This window comes from Agelaius tricolor, unplaced genomic scaffold, assembly GCF_023055355.1.
Source record: "Agelaius tricolor isolate 1412-34295 unplaced genomic scaffold, bAgeTri1.0.p SCAF_9, whole genome shotgun sequence".
Lineage (NCBI taxonomy): Eukaryota > Metazoa > Chordata > Aves > Passeriformes > Icteridae > Agelaius > Agelaius tricolor.
Window position 1 is genome coordinate 45343611 of NW_027269269.1, and position 20072 is coordinate 45363682.

General features: G+C 36.7%; 1 protein-coding gene across 6 annotated transcripts in view; it reads right to left on the reverse strand.

Annotated features, from left to right (window-relative positions):
• The window catches only part of EPHA6 (EPH receptor A6), a 374179-nt gene that overhangs the window by 108054 nt on the left and 246053 nt on the right, over positions 1–20072 (reverse strand). For 5 of the 6 annotated variants that reach the window (XM_071433800.1, XM_071433802.1, XM_071433798.1 and 2 more), the window contains one exon: positions 18164–18288. The exons of the other annotated variant lie outside the window; for it this stretch is intronic. In XM_071433800.1, coding sequence (XP_071289901.1) covers positions 18164–18288 — 125 coding nt within the window. The remainder of the gene's footprint in view (positions 1–18163; positions 18289–20072) is intronic. 6 annotated transcript variants of the gene reach the window in all.

Consider the following 20072-nt stretch of genomic DNA (forward strand, 5'->3'; position numbering starts at 1 on the left):
AATATTTTATGTGCTGCCTTAAGGCTAGGTTTGCTCCCTTAGAGCAGGATTTGTCTCCAAACAGAGCAGTAATGTCCTTGGCATGTGCTTAACAGTCCAACTGTGACGCCCACAGGGCACCATACAGGTTTATTATACCATGCAGTGATATTAGAGCAGGTGTAAGTTATTCAAAGGGGGCTTTCAGCCTGTTCAGAAGGAAATCTAGTTCACAGAAGAGATATAACCAGGAGAAGATTATATTTCAGTCAGATTCTGTTGGACTTTTAACCTCTTCTCAACAATATGCATGCACTTTTTTTTATAAAAAACGACAGTATTTATAAAACACTCTGAGTTAACTTCAGCCATGCGTAACAAATCACATTAGCTCAGGGCAGCAGGCGGATCACTATCCCCCAGTAGGAATACAGGGAGATGGCTGAGAAAACCAGATTAAAAAACAAACACACAGAAGCAACCTCATGATTCTGTTAAGGGAAGGAGCAGGAGGAAGACAACAATGATCAATATTAAAAATAACTGCATTTAACTTGCACTTCAAACAGTGGAAATAATTTGAGAAAATACAGTAAGAGGAAGTATTGATTTTTTTCTACAATCTCTTACCAAAATTTGAAGCTGTGAGGAGCATGCATTTAAATTGAAATAGTAGGATAAAATGTACATGTAATCTTAGGGATAGAGACTATAATTAATACACCATCTAATTACTTCTTTAAATATACGACTTCTGCCAATTACTTGAAATTTTGTAACTTCACTTTGAACAGATATAGTGGATTTTAGACATGCTTTAATGCATTTCAGAAACTACCTATTTTTTTCTGACAGAAAGCCTACTTGTTTGAGTGATGGGTGCTTCTTTTTTTTCTGATAAAGCTTACATGACTTCCTGTGAAGGAAAGATCTTGGAAATCTTCACTGCAAAGGTTTGTTTTGTACAGGTATTAGCATGATTCAGTCATGGCCCATAGAGGGGCAGTGACTTTATACTTTGAAATGCTCTGGAAATTTTTATTTAGACTCTGTAAGCCAAGGAAGAGACCAGCACCTAAAGAATTTCACTGTACACTGTAATAGGTGCAAGCTATTTCTTTTCCCTAGACTGCCTTACAGCTTGATATCAAGTCCTAGCATTTACTATGTACTGCTTCTTCTGACCTGCTGGAGAGATTGCAGAGAAAACTGATGGAATTGTAAAAAAACAATAGGGTCTTTAAGAGGAGAATGGAAACTGAATTAAAAAAAAAAAAAAAAAAAATCAGTGGAGATTCCCCAAGATCCAATGACAAGATTTACTCCCTGAAGCCTGCAGAAAAAAGCCAGCAGCAGCAAAAATTGGGAATGACTTTTGGAAAAGAATCTGAGAAAGACTCTTTTCCAAATAGTTTCTTTTCCAAATTGTTTCCAAAATGACTTTTGGAAAAAAACCCAATCAATTATATGTTATTTCAGGCTAAGTACTGCTTGTGTAAAACACACGTTTGGGATACACTGCCTGCATAGCCAGGGGTGTGGACAGGCAGGCAGCAAATATAATTCATTATTTGCAGTGGTCAAAGACAATGAGCGTGACAAGGGCTGTGATGGTGACATTTAATCAACAAAATGGGTCCTTCAAGCTCCTGAGGGGCAGCCATCACTATCTGTCCCTTCTGGAAGTTACTTTGGCCACCTCCAGGGGTTGTCTGGCTTGTTGTTTCCTCACCACCTGCCTGGGATTGCCTGCAGGAAGCCTGAAGGGTCCCTTCTTCATGCCCTCCCCTGTCCTTTCTTTCTGCAGCCTCTCATGCAATCCATCCCACAGACTGAAAAATGATGTCTGGGAGTACCCAAACCTTAAAAGTAATAGTGCTGTCATGTGGGGAAGGGGGCAAGATTTGTTACTGCATGTGAAATAATGGAAAGGGAACCTGTCACCTTGGTTTGAGAACAAGCTTCAGGAGCTTGAGGAAAAATTTGTTCAAACTCAAGACAAAATGATTCATAGCTGGAAACTTCCCAGGGCTGGAATGTTTTGCACAAAGAATTCAGCCTTTTAAGACTGGATTCATACAGAGAACTCTCCAAAGAGTGGATGCTTTGCCATTGCTCCATTCTCTTGGTAACTGATCTGCAGCCTACCTGGAAAGCCAGAGCTTTCCACAGAGGTGCACAGAGAAGTCTCTCAAGGCTGGCCACTCCTTCTGCCATGATCTTTCCCAGGAAGGCTGAAGATGGACTCAGAACAAAAATAAATACAATTCTAGTCTGCACAGAAGTATGGGATGCTTTGTATTTTTCTTGCTATAGACCATATGCACTCACTTCTGCAGGGATTCTGTGTTCAAAAAGTCAATTTTAAATGGAAGGACCTAACTGTACTTCTTGGATGTTAGTGCATGCTTTTCCCAGATCCTGCTTTCATGTTGTGGCAAAATACAGGTATATATATATATATGGACTCACTTATCATGCACCCTATTTTCCATCTAAAAGAAGCATGATTTTGTGTGCTAGAAGGATCTATCTCTGGTGATAGATTTCTGAACTAGACAGTGACAGGGCCAGAATCAATGGGAAAGGCCACTACATTTATTCTGTATTTGATAACTACAGACTGCAAAATCTGCAAAATAAAACATAATTTTAACTGATATGGCTGTACCTCCCATGGTACATAAGAAGTAAGATAATATATAGTTGGCTACTATATATGGTTCAGCATTCACAAAAAGAAAAGGGACACAAGAAATGCTCTCATGCTTTACATCAGTATCAGAGCAGCATTTGTGATGTTAAGGTGGCAAAGGACTCACAAGAAGCAGCTCTGAGAACACAGGGGCTGAGGGGTTAAGCATGAGTACAAGGAGTCTATCTAATATAATATACTCATATAAGTATGAGAGACAATCTGATATGAGGAAATTCATAAGACCTCTTCCATAGCCTATTGCAAATTTATCTTGGTGAAAATCTGTAATTAAAATATAAATAGAACCCAAATGCAAGCTATGCCAATGTTATTACACAATGTAATACTAACTCTATGACTACCTATCCAAGTTAAACAGAATTATATTATGAACTTTGAAAATGCTATCTCTGTTTCTAAGGAAATTGTATTTTTCTTATTATTTGTGTGATTCTTCTTGTAAATGGAGTCTGTTCTGATTATGAGGGACAATGTTCACAAATCCATGACAGTTTATTCTGTGCATGAACAGGAAAACCTTTCAGAATCAAATCCTTTCCTGCAGCCACCTCTGCTTATCTGGGTCTGTATCTATCCTAATTTTATACTTGGCTTTATAGATAAGGCATTTTTTTCATATCTAGAGAGACAGACTGGCTGAGTGGAAGACGCAATGGTGCTAATGGTCTAAGACTGGACCACCTCATTTAATGGAGTAGCACCATCAGAGGATAAATATTAATGAAATGCTTTCTGCTTCTGCAGTGCAGCAGAGTAGCAGTCAATATCCACATGTTCTATTATTGTGATGATTTGCATCATTTTTTCTCATATACTTAAAAGAAAGGGGATTCCCCCCAAAACATTAACAATTTTAAATAAATAGATAACTATGTTAAATAGATAAACTATCACATGCGACACCTGTGTGAAAAAATTGCTCTCTAATTTTATCCCCACCTTAGTACAGAGGAAGAGAGCACAGAAATGAAGACTGTGTGGACACATATAAGAAAAGTTTTGATAAATGCTAACCAAAATATGATGACCTTTAATCACTTTAGACTCCTGTGGCAATCAAAGAGCGCACATACCGATGTTATAGGTGAGAAAAAGATTATTTATCTCAAAATCTTTAGTGAAAAAAAAATCAATTGAAATTAAAGCTGAAATGCTGAATTTTGCTTGTAGTGCTGAAATAACCTTTAAAAGATTAAATTTACCAGTAAAGCACTGATAAAATCCTGGCACTTTCAGGCATACAATATTTGTCACCATTAATATTTGAGTGGCTGAAAGAGACATGGCTCTAATAAAAATAGTATCAGTCTTTAGTTTATCAATTTAACCAAATATAATTTGCCATAATTTAGAATAAATAATGGGAGCTATATACTCTTATTCTAGCTTATTTTATGACTGACAATGGAGGTATTCAGCTCATTGAGTGCCACAAGTAACAAAAATCTTCTTAAACAGACCCTAGGGAAAAGGATTTCCACCTTCTGCCAGCTAAAAGAGACTTATTGTACCCACAACTTTCAAGTGTGTGTGTGCAGAAAGAATCCAGGGAGAGTAACTGAATTTACTATCAGCTGTTTGCAAACACATTTTCTAGTCTATATCTATTGTCCTGCAACATGAAAATTCTGTATTAAGCCACATAATCCTGCCTGGCCTTTTCAGAGCACTGTTATTTAACTGAAAGAAGAACTAATAGAGATTAAATCTATATACCACAGGGACCAGGTCTTTATCCTGTACACTGAAGCACAATGTCAAAGCTGAGTAAGTACCACATTAAAGTAAAGAAGATTTGGAGTTTCATGATTCAGGTGCTATAAATGTTTAAATAAAATCACCAATAATAAAAAGGAATTTTTTATGAGACCATTTGGTCACATCTTTCCCCTTTCCTAGGTACATCAGTCTGAGGAACACACAAAATGTGACCTACAGAGGAAGCATCATTATTTTAAAGGAATGGCCACAATTCTGGAGACAGCAATGTTTACTGATCATAGCTCTGGTCCACTGTGCAATGAGATCTCCAAATTCTTCCTTACTTTTCCCAGGGGATCAGCTATGCTGGCACTCTATAGTCACCTGAACTTTAAGGCTGTGATACCCATTAGGATAACACAGTAGGTAATTATTAGGTATAGTCATTGATTGATTAATCAGTTCAAATAGAATCTATTCAAGACAAGTAATACCAAACTGTGGAGTTTGTACTTACTCACTGTGATGAATAAAAACAGAATCCCCACAGCTCTAATTTATGGAAACTGCCTCTGATTTATAAAGCCTATACTCCTCTCACAACTAATTTTCCCCCAATGACTCTCAAAAAGTATTTTCTTTCTTTACAATAAAATATTTTCATAATACAATTTCTGAATGCCTGTTCCCTCTAGTCATAGCACCTTTGTCACCTTACACAGATTGTTGTAGATAAGGAGTAATTACACTGAAAGCAATAAAATTAACTACACCTGTGGAACTTGGTGTCTGCCATTGAAAGTTTCTTTACATTTATTAATTTTGTGTGTGATTTTCTCCTAGAAAACTATCTTGACCTACAGTACATCAATTAACAGGAATGCTGGCAGAAGATTTTAGAAAATACTTAAATATTCAAAAATGTGCTTCTAACATTAATTACTGATTACAATCTGATCAAGAGGATTAGGTAAATTTTTAATGCTACACAGAGTGGTAGGAAAATTACAATAAGAGAACTAGAAGTAAATGATTCCATTAAGATTCTTAAAAAATGTTCTTCATAAAAAACCCTGTATCGCTTGTTTTCAGCTGAACCACAAACTTAAGTAAATTTAGAAAAGTGATTGCAAAGATCTGAGGACCAATCTAAACTAAGCAGAAAACTGTGGCAGCAAAAAATCAGGACCAGATAGAAAATTGCCAGTGGCTCTAGTGTTTGCTTCAGAGGAGAAATCTGCAGCACTTAAAGGCATCAGCCCCTTCAGGCTGTAACCCTGTCCCTTCCCTCCTTGGCCTCCCTCCTGATTAATCTGAGATGTAACAGTCTGGGGAGCTGAAACACTCAAGTGTCCTTTACCTGTTTGGCCATTCAATATTTTATATTTTGATTGCCTGTCAGTCAGTTCATCACTTTTTCCATACATAAAAGTGAAGCTGTCAACATGAAAAGGGGAAGAACAGATAACCAATCATAAAGAAAATACACAAAGGTCAAACCCCAGACAAAATGCATTTTAATTGGATTATATACTTGGAAAGGCAGAAACGAGTTGATGTGAGGTGAACCATGAAAAGCAGAAAATTAAATGAGGAGAGAGATGAGGACAGGGAAGCTTTAAAACAATGTTAGAATTCTCACCAGCACAGGGAGGTGAGGGCTGGGCAGAGCAAAAACTGAGTGGTTCACATCTGGGCCAAGTGGGACTGCCAGGTGTGAAGGCAGCAGACAGGAGAGAGCTGATTGTCCCAACAAGAAGATCAAAATGAAATAATACCAGGCCTTAAGTTAAGGATGGAACAGGGAGCAATCCAGCTTATCACAAAGGCAGCTGGAGAACATGGCCTGGGTTGTCAGATGAGTATAGATATTAAATCCCATCTTTCTGGCAGTAATAAGTTGGTTACTCTGATAATGGTTGTTTGTTAATTAAAAATGTTTACCAGTGAAAACCTCTGCACCAGGACCTCCGGAAATCTCTCAATTTCTGCATATAAAAGAGCCAGATTCTCTAGCTGCCTCAAAGCATTTTCTAATCTTTTCACTCATTTTAAGTTTCTTTTCCAGTTGGAAAGAAGCAGGAAGCTACTGCAAGCACGAACTAAATTTCTAATGTAAAAAATTCAATTCAAGTAGTACTCAAAATTCACCTTAGGACAGTAAAGCACAGTTTCTCCTGGAATACCTAATGGTAAGGTCTACTTCATGATGATGTAATAAACCTGCTGACAAATACAGTGCAACAGAAAACAGAAGCAATATGGAAAATTTGAAGATTGGAAAATTCCTCTGCTGTGAAACAAGCCCAGAGAACTATGGATATAGAGTGGGCTGATTCCCAAGCCATTCCGTTGGTGTATGAGGGTCATGGTTCACAATTCTGAATGAGGTCCTGGTGCCTCTGCAGGTTCCTTCCCCCCATTCTTACCCTTAACACTCCCCCAGAGCCCAGCAATCTACAGATCAGTGGCTTTCTGAATTAAGTAAATTTACCTCATTGTGTTTTACAGCTCATGGACTTTTCTTCCAGGAATTTCCTTAATTATTCCTTCAACCAAATTTGCTTGCGGCCTCCAAAACATCCCTAGGCAACAAGTTTAATTACAAACTGTGTTTAAAAAATACTGTGGGGATTTTTTTTAAAATCCATTTTCTGACAATTTATTGAATATACTTTAGTTTCTTGTGTATAAGAAATTAGTGAATAACAATCAATATCAGTAATATGTTCAGCCAATTTTGAAATATCTGTGTATATATCATAGAAACAGTACTTCTAGTTACAGATGGGAAGTAGGTCACTGGATAATGAAATATTTAAATTGAAAATGCAAGACCCTGGAAGAAAGATAACAAAAAGGGACAACTTGTGTGATGTGAAAAAAGTCACAGTCCAAACACCTGAAGGTCTCCAAGTTGCTGAGCCATGGGGCAGGCAATCTTCTCACACCCAGCATTACCAGCATGAGTAACATCACAGCTGTGCACACAGAATTGCTGTGGCAGAACTCAAAATTGTGGTGATCCTATTTCCTACAGAAGTGTGAAGGCAACTTAAATGCAGAGAAGCATCTTACAAGGGAAGTGGAATTTCAATACAAGAGCAATCATCCAATTCTTCAGAAGACTTCTACAGTGAGGTGACTTGCTGCAGTACAGAGCAGGCAGCATTCTACTTTAACAACCGCCCAAGCAAAAAACCCTACAAAGCAAACAAAAAATCCCCTAAAAGCCCCAAACAATCCTTCCCCATTCCCCCCTAAAAACATCCCAACAGCCCACAACATATCTTCAAAGCTGTGAAAATCAAATTATTCCACCAATCCAAAAATATAGTACAGCACTGAGTCGGCTACACAGAACTCTGCTCTAATAGTGCTGCTGACAAATTGGCTTAATTCACTTCATTTCAGAATCCCTACAATATTCACAGGCAGACAGGGCCAGGATTTGAATTAGGGCTTCCTTTCAGTGCTGAATATTTTGTCAGGTTTGTAACACCTTGCTGGGAAATTTCAACTCCTGCAGGATGCTTGCAGCTCTACAAACATCCTCGTAAAAACCACATTCTGTACTAAAACCACATGCTGTACTAAAAATCTCATGTAGAATCATGGCTTTAAAACTCCTTTATAAGATGTGTTGCAGCCTTTTAGGATGTTAGGACACGTAGATTCCCTGGGCTTATTTTGAATTGGTTTCGGCTTAGTTTAAATCTTCTACATAAATAACTTTTAATATTACAAGAGCAGACTAATGCAGAATTTTCTCTTTTCATTTGCTACTGAATGTTTCCTGCCTGGCAAATCCAGAAAAGATCTATATTGATATACAACAGCTTGAAAACAAATTCAGTGGTATTACTAAAGCTATCACTTTTATTTAAGTAAGCAAAATATCTACTTTTATAGACTGAATTGATTCAGATTGCTATTCAGATTTTCTATTCTGGAAAAAAAATGACAGAAGTCATTAAGATTCATTTCAGACCATATGAATGTTAAATGGTAAAAAGTCTTTCATATGCTAACTGTGAATGTGTGTCTTTGGGACAAATACTTTCCTTTTCAAAGAAAATTGAGATTTATAAGCATAGAATAATGCTGACAATATTAAGATAGATTTCAACCATCCAGCAAAAATCAATTTTGGAGGAAGAATTTTGGCCCTAAAACACAAAATCTGACACTAACTAATGTTTGACTTTAATCAGTGCAATACAAATAATAAATCAGAGGCAAGAGGGAACCTGCTGATCTCTATATAGAGATTGTGGATTGCTTTTCATTATGCAAGCCTCTTCAGATATAAACATATAATAGCCATTGAAGTCACTGAAATATCACATTTTTTGGTGTATTTGTGAGCACATGCAAAAATCTTTTTGTGTCTCAATGGAGGCAAACAGCAAACATCTGTCTTGTAATGCTAACTCAGAAGGGCTGAATTCACCTCCGGTGTCATGACTGTAGTGCAGAACTTGGCAATACATCAACAATAAATACAGCATATTTCTTAAGTTTATGTTTTCTTCAAACACCTCGGTGAGTTAATGGGGTATAAAGCAAAAACAGCAATCTTTTTTTCCAATTAATTGAACATGAATTTCAAGGGCAAAGTAAACAAACCAGCAAGTAAATCAAAAAGCTGATTTTGCACTTTCAAAACTGACACAGCAAGTTTTTGCTCATTTTTTTTTTGGGAAGTGCCCATTTCTGATGTAGCTAACTTGAGCAGAAATATAATTTCTGGTGGTGGTAAAAACAACAAGAAAAAGTCTGAATAAATGTTAACAAAATTCACAGATGGATGTCAATACCTTTTTAAAAAGAGCTGCTCCAGCCACTAAAGACTTTTGTTAATATAATATGAATACTTGTATGTACATGAAAACCAGGTAGTTTGTACAAGGTCATTGCAAATACAAGATGCATCAACCTGGTGAAATTCCTAGAGCAATATAAATGTGTTTATGAGCAGCAGGTGAATTCCTGCAAAAGACTCTAAAGCTATTAACAGCTCGGTAAGGAGTACATAATAATAGGTTGTTAACTCAGCCATCCCAACAAGCACATCAAGAAAGGGCACTTTGAAACTATTAATGCAAACAAATTAAAAAATTCAAAAGAAAAAGAGAGACCTGTAAGATTTTTGCTTGTTTCAATCAGTCAAATAAACATTTGTGGGTTTGTTCAGGTACAAACCTAACCTAACAAAAGTACATGGGAGTTACTGAATGTGGTACAATTTTTATGAATTCAAGTTGGCTGATGAAATTATTAATTTAAATTAAAAGCTCCTCTAATGTTCATTTTGATTCCAACAACCACATCCACAAGTCAAATCCATAGCTTTTGTTTAATACATAGTAAAGTGATTATACTGATATTAAACAGGAAAGTAGTGGTTTAGTGCATTAAGATGGAAGGGCTCTCCCTAAAGGGGCTTCCTCTTTCCCTTTGGATATTTGTCCCTTCTCCCAGAATGGCTGCTTTGGGGACAGTGCTACTTAATAAAAAAGAGGTTGCTAATATTACACAATCAGTGGCTTCATTTAATGTGAAAAGGAGACCATTCAAAGAGGAAAACTAATATCCTGTCCTTTTCTGTGCTTAAAGTACAACTGAAATGCAGTCTTAGAAAAAAACAGAGAGAAAAAAAAGGAACTTTTTTTGGTTTTTGGTTTTACTCTCCTAAATGATGCACACTTTTCTACCTCTCTAGGTATCTCTTGAATGCATTGAATATTGCAGGAAGAAACTGTAAATTAAACAATATCTGAACATTCCTTCATTTAGACAAAGATATAAACTCATGTCTCAAGGTATGTATCTTGATTTAATCTGTGAATCCACCTTTATGGCTGCAAATCAACAATTTATGAACAACAAGTCATCCATGTATTACAAAAATCACTGTGCTAGCTTTAGTTTTTAAAACAGTTTGGGCTCACAGATGGTTTTTTGAATTTTAAAGCTACTTTGTATTTTAAGAGAGTATAAAGGAAACATTCTGACTCATTTCAGAGATGTGGAAACGTAGACATTGTATTTAATTTATAAATAAGGAAAGCACTTTCATTTAGATGACCATCTTTTGGCAGGTATGCTTATTATATTTAGGTCACTGTTCACAAAACTTGCCATTTTTTTGGTAAAAATCTGTGAAACTTTCAAACCCAAAGTTTGACTTCTGAATGGGTTTTAAGGTATGTGAGGGAACTCCAACTCTATTATCATATGCAACTAAAACTGCACCTAAACTCAAAGGTGAACACGCGTCAGCACCTTTATCAGGCAGTTGATAATAACAGAAACAAACAAGATAAAATGCTTTGGGAGTACATTCTCTATTTTGTTAACTCAGAATTAAACATGTTCTGCTCCTTACCACTTCCTTTTGTGCAACTGATACATTATCTCTGATGAGAAAAATTTCTTTTTTACAGCATGCTCATCAAAATCATTTAAATGTTTCCTTAGCTGAAACTTTCTGCTCTATAAAACAGCTGCTTCTGATTTTTTGACCCCACCTAAACACATACTTAAGATTAACACTTATTCCTGAAGTTAACATTATTATTATTATTATTATTATTATTATTATTATTATTAATCTTGCTGTGTCAGTGCAAAATTCTGAAAACTATTTTTCCTGAGGTTCAAAGGCTTTAAAGGATAGAAAAAACCAATTAATAAATCATTTTATTAGCAACCAATCTTTGTTATCAATAAATTTAGCTTTCTTAGCTTTGTTTGAGGTATGGAACTAGATGTGTTTGTTGTTTTGTAATAGTTTGCATACCTCCTATGCTTATTCCTATGCCCTTGAAAGCATTTGAAAACCACTTATACAAAACCATTAATACAGTTTTTCTGCATTTGTGCAGCTAGCTCTTCTAGCAGTTACTGGAATAAGCACTGTACATGTAATTTGCCTTGGAGAAAATGGTATTGGCTGCAGGCAAGAACAAAAGATCAGCAGAGAGTTAAGTATGGGGTTTTTTTTAATATCAAATCTTCCAGGCTTGCTTAAACAGCATTATACTTCTCATTGAGAATTTCTGGTTCAGCAGGAACAACAGCAATACCTCTACAGGCTACTTTATTATTAAATACAAACGTTCAGAAGCTGTTTCTAAATAATTGACAACAATGATTAGTAGACAAGCCAAACCAGGCATCTAATAGAGGTCTAGCTTAGAACTTCTTTGATAAACCCTTTGCTGCATGTAATTGATATTTAGATGCCAGATTTCTTTTTCTCCTATATAGTAATTATATTAGTGTCATTAATAATGGCTGCTGCAAGGTCCTTAGGTTCTTTCCTGCAAGGCAAAAATTATATCTGGTCAGAGAGTCTGGTAATTAGTCACTCTCATTTTCAACAGTTCTAAAACCTATTTTTTTTTTCTCTTTTTAGAATCTGAGGCTTTTACATATTTTCCCTTGGGAAACTGGGTTAATAACAGCAGAACAGAAAAACTGAGAAGCTTGTTTAACACCACTTACTATGCTAAAATAAGCTAGGAGATTTCATTTTAATGATTATATCCCAAAGCACATTTGTAGTGATTATTTTTTAAAAACATTCAGCAGACATGGTTCGTTGCCCAGGAGCTACAAAGGGCTGAGAATGCCTGAGGTGCTGCTCAGAGCCCTGGTGCCTCCCTGTGACATGCTATGAACAAACACTAAGTGCTGCCTAAAACTACTGTCCAAAAGCTCTTGTACACCCCAAATACTAAGCACTCTTGTTTTGATGAGAATTGTTCAAAATGTAATGAAAATGTATTATTGCATGAGTCCTATGTTTCTTGATTCCAGTCATATCAGAAACATTTTACTTGCAGGCAGTAGATTGCTACTTATGCCTTAAATGATTTGAATAATTTGAAAAATATAAGAAAACTGTCCATTAAAAAAATTATTAGCATGAAGTTAAGAATTCCCCAGTTATTCTTTGAAGCAAGCAGCTTTTTATACTGTTTATACTCAATAAATGGCCAGATACCTGAAGTGCTCCAGCTGCTTATCCCTGTTGTTGTCACTCTGTACCTGTTCCCCAATCCCATCACTGATATTGACTTTAAAATTTAGCAACAGGGATAGCAACAATGAAGAAACATGCCCAGAAGAAAGAACCAGCACATGCCAAGAACCCAGCCACACCAGTACCAAACAAACCCCTCTGGCCATGGACAATGTCACACAGCCCCCAGGCTCCCTTCAGCCTCATGCCACTGGGAGCTGCTGCATACATTATTCTTCAGGATATAAAAATCTACCATAAAGGAAAAATCTGAACCAAAAAAGTAACAGCTGGTGCTTAAAGGAAACAGGGGAGTTGTAACAGCCGTGTCTGAATGGAGAGGTTTGGCTGTTTAAGTACTAGGGAGGTTGAGGGTCAATGAACTTCACACATGCCATGCAGACCTCACAGAAAGGTAGAGAAATTTACAAGAGAAATGGCTGATTTTACTGCACATTTCAAAATTCCACCCAGAAATTCTGAGGACTGAATGTGATCTACATGAGGTGGCTTCTTATGAGAAATGTCCTTATTTTATCTACTGAGAACATGTTTGGCTCCTGTTCACTGAGGCTGATTCCAGCCCATACTCAAGCAGGGTCAGGTTAATTAATGTGAGATCATAATGCAATATCTCCTTGGCTGGAGAAGACACAGAGGAACATCTGGTGCCCTCTAAACAAGGATGAGTCTCATGGTGTTTATAATTTTCCATATTAATTCTTATAAAAATAATTCTGTCATTCAAAACATTATGCACTGAGCGTCTTAAATTTTCTCATTATTCCTATCATGTAATTTACCTAAAAGTCTGTCACTCAAATTCAGGATGTCTCATTTTAATTCATATTAATGATTACTCAAAGAAATAGCAGTCTTTGGTTTAATATTAGATTTTAAGACTGCACATCATTTCTTATATAAGTTAAGTGAAGACAGCTGTAGACTGATACAAAAATTAACAAGGTCATGCTGCTTTCTAATTCTTTAAATCTGGTACTTTATCATCTCTCTGCCTCATCAGCTCTTCATCTCTTTGCAAATCTCATTGGAAAACTAATTTCCCCCTTGCCTCTACTGCTCAGTTATTTTCTCACTTCTATTTATTAATTCCATTCTAAATAATACTAGGATGAAGGAGAAGTAATATCTGATGTCCTACATATCCTGTCCACTCACTGTCTTAGGGAAGTGGGTTAATTTTTTTATGTGAAAATTGCCTGTGAGCTGCAAATTGAATCTCCCAACAAAATGAAGTACTTTGGCAAAGGGATTTGGTTTTAAATTTCATCAAAAGATGGGAAAGCAAAGAAATATCAGTCCTCTCCTCCAAATCCTGATTCTAAAGATATTCTCTGCTTTCTCTATTTAGACATTTCACTGCAATGCCTCAGGTTACTGCTTGGGTACATTCCATTAAAATCCCTTCTCTACAGACAGGCTTCCTTAGCTAATTATATGTTATCTGGTGTGTAACAGGAAATGTAATCCAGCTGCTGTGCTTGGGCCACGTGGGAGAACAAATAACAACTTAATACAGTTGCTGATACGTGCACAGCTTGGTATGCCTAATACAGGTCTTAGGAAGCATTAATTTTTGATGATTAACTTTCTGGGTTTGGATGGAAAGGGGAGGAATAACTGTTTTCCAGTTCAGCTGCACAAGCTGGAGTGCAGCTGGTGAGGTTTATATCCACTGTGTGCAGTGTTCCCTTTCCCATGAGGGAATTCCTGCAGAAGGAGGAATTGTCATTACAAGGCTCTAACAAGGCCCCACTCCTTCATCTGCATCAAACATGAAACCCTTTTAATGAGAGGTAAAGAGATTATGATGCCCTAGAATCTTGCAAATAGTGCAAGCTTTGGTCAGTGTCTGAGTTACAGTTTAAAGTATAAAAGAAAAATTAATTGCAATTAGCAGTGGCAATGAGATTATATTAACAAGTTTGATTTTTAAAGGGAAAGACATTATGGCACATGAGAGCTTTTTCTTTTAGAAACAGTGTTTGTGGATGACATCAAGGGATCATAGAATATAATGGACAGAGTACAGAATAGGGCAGACACCCTGTACCAACAGAGATAATTTGTAATGTGTAGTATCTCAAGGCCCCAAAGAAGGTCTATGAAGAAATGCTTCTATGAGCATGTCTTAGGTCTCCAAGGGCAAACATTGAGCTGATCTTCTGTGTGTTGCTGTAAAAACTGACTTATTATGCAAGGCACAGATTTCAGAATGATTCATAATCTACCTGAAATCAGGTATTTCACCTACCAAGCCTCAACAAAGCAATTATTTCAGGATCATGATGTTCTCCCCCTGGTTATATCACACAACTATTCACAAAAAGTTGAAAACCCTTTCTCTTTGCCGTGACAGAACTTGGAGAAACTTGGACTGAAAGTCAAGGAATTTTTGTTCTCCCAGGACAAATCAGCTCTCTAATTATGTCCTAGGTCAGATTTTGTTCACTGCATTTTTGGCTGAAAGGCTGCAGAAAAAAATGACCTCTTGTCAGACAACCACATAAAAATGTACCAGTGCACTCCTAAATAAGAAACTACAAATCTGTACAACTGGTTCACAATGAAATTTTGTTATTGGCCCAAGATTTTCATTTTTAGAGACAATATTTTCTGAAGTTCTGAATGTTTTACAGCAATTCCCTGGAGAAATGAAGGTCATATAGGAAAAGGTACTTTAAAGCAGTAAAATTATTGAACTGCTTTATTGTACTTTGAAGTTTATGTATGATTCCCTATTTGTAACTTACTGAGACCTCTGGGTAACTCTGCTTCTCTACTTTATTTCTTTTTAACTTGGTAGTCTTTATCAGAAGAACATTTTTCACAGAGAGGACTTGATCTTCTGATAATTCTCTGAGTAATTTGTATTTTACAAGAGTATAAATTCAAGTTTCTTGCATAATTGGCAGAATGTAGCCTCCTTGTGCTGCTTCTGGAAATGAATGGATAGATGCATCTTTATATTCCATGCTCATCATCATTAATTTGTCTTTCTTATGAAATTGTTGGAAACTACCCCATTTTGTGGAGTGCTTACAGTTTATTGGGCAGCTATTTGATTTCTGAAGTTTACATATCTTCCAGGAAACTCTGGGAGCCCGTGACAAGATACAACTTCCATTTGTGAGCCACAGAATTCCTACTGGTGATCATTAAAAGCAGGCTGCTCCCATAATGTGCTCACCAATGATGTCCTCACAATTTTTCAAATGTCAACAAGGAAACTTAAAAGAAATAGCAGTAATAATTGTAAAAGTTTAGAATATTGCATAAATCTACAGAGCTTCAAGAAGTTAAGAAACTGATATAATCAGCTGAATTTGAGGGACTGAGTGGTTGTATTTGATGAAGACATTTCATTTCTTATATTGTTTATCAGAACAAAACTTTTCTTTATTAAATGCAAACGACAGCCAGAAAGGGATAAAGATGGACTGCAAAAGTTGTTCCATTTTTCTACCTAGTGTGTTTATTAGTAGCTGAGACTACTGTTTTCTGCCTTTTTCTTGACTCCCTAAGACATTAATAAAATTTCTGACCTTTTCAAATGTAACACATTCTTCAACTTTACCTGCATTTTTTACTCTCTGTTAGAGGGATGTCTTTGTGATAAATTCATACTAGATCCAGTAGAAAATTATTTCACTCTTATCATTTTTTCTGTGAGCATGCAACAACATCCCTATTTTGTCACTTCTGCTGAGAACAGGAATGCTGATATTCCCCTGTTTCAGAGTTCCTGGGAAGGCTGAGAGATCAGAGTGTCACTGGTTACATCTAGCCTTGTCATAACACAAACTGTGCTTTTCAATATACAGAGCTCTACAGTGAAGAAGAAAAAATGAATTGAAACATAAAATTAATTACGCATATTAATATTTTCTGGCTTTGAGGTAGGAACCATCCCTTTTTCTTTTTCAATATAAAATTTCATTTGCATTTGGCTACTACACTTAGCCAGTTGTGTAATGTATGCTTCTTGATTTAAATATGATTAAAGCAAGATTTAAATATTAAAGTGCCGTGAAATAACATTTTCCAATTTAATGCCGTAAATAAGCAGACTGACTTGCAGTACTGGATTATTCATCTCTCTGATCCAGAACCTGGTCTCCAAGAGTGGTCTTGCAAATTACACCTGGGCCACAGCACTGGAAGGTGCCAGCAGGGCATTTTATCTCTCCTGACCTCAGAGGAGAGAGTTTATAGAGAGAAGATGCTCCTTATATATTTTAAAATGTGGACACAGAAAATGGTTCTCTTTTTTCTCATAAAAACAGATAAGAGTGGTTTAAACTGTGTCTAGCAAAGGGTCTTAAAGCCTGTGCATGTAGTCTTGCTGCACAATGGTCAAGGCTAAGGAGTAAGTAGACCTCCAAGAAAAATTATTTGCCTTGTCATTCAGCACTGACTGGTCTTGGCACATAATCCATTGAGAAAGGATTTTATTAAATACATATCTAAAATTTATAATTTAACATCCATACCAATGGCTACAGAACTGTTGGAACTGTTCCTATTCGACTGAATAAAATCTCACAATTTGTTGTGTTTAATTCACCTCTTTAATATCAAGGCAGAAAAGAAGTTCAATTTATAATGGGGCTTGCTATGATAACAGATCCGAACCTGAAGGGCTTCCATTAGAGTGGGAAAATAGCGTTCTTGCTTTGGCTTACCAAATATTCTAAGCAATCTGTCTCCTTCTAGCTGTCCTATTTAAATTGTTTGGGTTTTTTTCCCAGTTTACACGTTCTTCTGCATCATTAAAGCTGCACAATCTCAATAGAGAAGTGCAGTCAAGGAATAAAATTCTCAGATATTTACAGAGCCTTATATCCCTAATACTTTCTTCCATGAGTTGGTTTGTTCTGTTCTTTGTGATCTTCATACACATCAGTTCCACTGTGACTTCAGATGGGGGCAGGAAAACACAAGAACTGATTTAGCAAGGAACTGTTTAAGGTACAGACACCAAAAATTTCCTGTCTGTGTCTTCAGGATTGAAGGCACTGGTCAACACAGAATTTTTTACTGGTACCAGGTCCTGTAGCAACTGGAAATGACCAAATATGTTTTGTGCTCATGGAGAAGGAGGCTTCAAATTATGCTTTTCCAATACATGCTGTGTGTGCACCTTTTACCTTTACTTGTAGTGCATGTTGTAGCTCTCTTCTGTGTGAAATTGCCTAATTTTGACAGAGCACTAGAAATCCAACAGTTTCTCTTGTAAGCTTTTGTAACCCTCTAAACAATGCTGGTGCACTTATCCTTTAAGCATATATTATTGCTTTATTTAGCAATAATAAATAAATAAATACATCTTTTGCCTCAAAATGAAATCATGTTCCCATTCACTTTAATTCTGTTGTGTCAGTATCACTGTAATGTGAAGTTTTTGCAGTCTATAAATAAAAATATATTGAAGCATGTGATCAGTTAATCCATGTTTTTAAATGTAGTTACTATGAGAGAAGTAAATGTACAATCTGCTTACTGCTCTTGTCAATTCTAGTGTGAAACAAGACGGTCATTAACAAGTTAGAAGCAAAACAATAAAAACTCAGCACAAAATAAAATGTCTGGCATACACACACAGCATTGCAGGTTGGGTCAAGTGAAAAGATTTAAAAAATACTATTAAGAATACAAAACACATTGCTCTTTAGGATCTGAGTGGGGGTGATGCTGTAAGTGAGACCTACTTTCTCATAGTACTTGATCTCGTAGTCCAGAATTGCTCCATGGGGAAAGTCCGGCTCTTGCCAGGAGAGGGCAATGCTGTTTTGGGAAGCCCAGTCCTTCCTTACCATACCTATCAAGGTGGGTGCTGAAAGGGAAAAGGATAACTAAGGGTTAAAGACGAAGCACACGGTTTATCCTTCCAAACTCCTGTCTGAGGATACCAACCCGAGGCAACTTGGAGTGACCTCCAGACAGAAAAGCATGACAGATGGCAATTCTCAGGGAAACCATATAACCTGGAATTAATGTCTCAAGTACATGCTGGTAACTCCTCTGCTGAAGTGCAGAGCAGCTTCTGGAAAATGGCTCTGTGCAAAAATACAGAAATAATGCCTGGGCTGGGCCCTACCCTGCCCCAACCAGGCAGCACTGCTGGCTCCAGGGACACAGTGTCCAGAGCAGATCACGTTGCAGAGGCAGCGAATTCTACATGCAGGTTAATCTTCATTAAATGTTATGATTCAAGTGTTTAGGATGCACATTCAGTTTACTCTCTGGGGTACAATAAAGTGACACAGCTCAAAACAGATGCAATGAATCCCTTTTCTGGCAAGCCCTTTGTGAGGTGTCTCTGTGCATCAAGACTCAGCTCCTTCAGGAGCCCCTGGAAGGGGTTGGGGCATGGCCAAACTGGGGGAAAAAAGCAGCTTCTGGAAGGGGCCAAACATGCGTGGATGCACCCAGGAGCCAAATTATCTCACTCTGGGGCTAACCAAATTTAAGAACCAATTTTTTTTTGCCTTTTTGGAAAAGAAGGTGTGTGGCATTAACATTTTCTGAAAAATCCCTTCGCCCACAGTTTTTCTCCTGGGAAGCTGAGAAGCCTCCAAGAAAAAGGAAAACAATTCTCATCTCATTTTCTTCTCCTGTGTTTTGCTCCTCTGGAATGTGTTTGGAGATTGTTTACCAGCAGGTGATTGTTTCATTGGATTCTGGTGTAAGTTGTTTTCACTCATTGGCCAATCATTGCCAAGCTGTGTCGGGACTCTTAAGAGAGCCGCGAGTTTTCTTTATTATCTTTTTAGCATTCTGTAAGTATCCTTTCTGTATTCTTTAGTATAGTTTAGTTTAGTATTCTTCAATATAATATAGATCATAAAATAATAAATTAGCCTTCTGAGAACATGGAGTCAGATTCATCTTCCCTTCCTTCATCAGTGCACCCCACAAATACAATAAAGGTGCATGGTTATCTATGCAATGATTTCAAATGGTGCAAAGATTGTGTTATAGAAAATAATCTTTGCTTGTTTTATTAATCTAATAATAAAGTATCTAAAAATATTCTCCAGACTCTTAGATGGTTTTAATAGAATTGATGTGCAGCTTTCCCAAATGTTACAGCAAACGCAGTCATATTATTCAACAGAACACAACTAAGATCAACAATCCAGCTACCAAAAGTAGTTCACAGATTTCATTGTTTGTCTTTCCACTAAAATATATTAGTTTATTACACACCCTCCCCCATTCATCTATCTTCTGAATCTTACTTAACTTTTTCTAAGTTTCCATGGAGTTGTCTCCTAAATATAACACATTTTTTATGACTTCTGGTTTTATCTTTTGAACAAAACAATCTCCCTACGAAAATGAAAACAGAATCTTATTCTAGTCACAAAATTTCATGCCTTAGTGTTCTTTCCTGTAAACATTTCAGGAGGTTTAAGAAATGAAAACAATAAATTCTAGAATGCAAACAAACACTGAAGAAAACAAAACCGTGTGTTTGTCTTTGAAAAAAGGGAAACTCTACATAGAGATATGTGTATTTTTCTCTGTGGTAATGCATTTATCTGAGACAGAAAATTAACTTCCATCCAGTCTTACCTTTGGGTAACTATTCTGTGGGATAATAGTTCTGTCCTC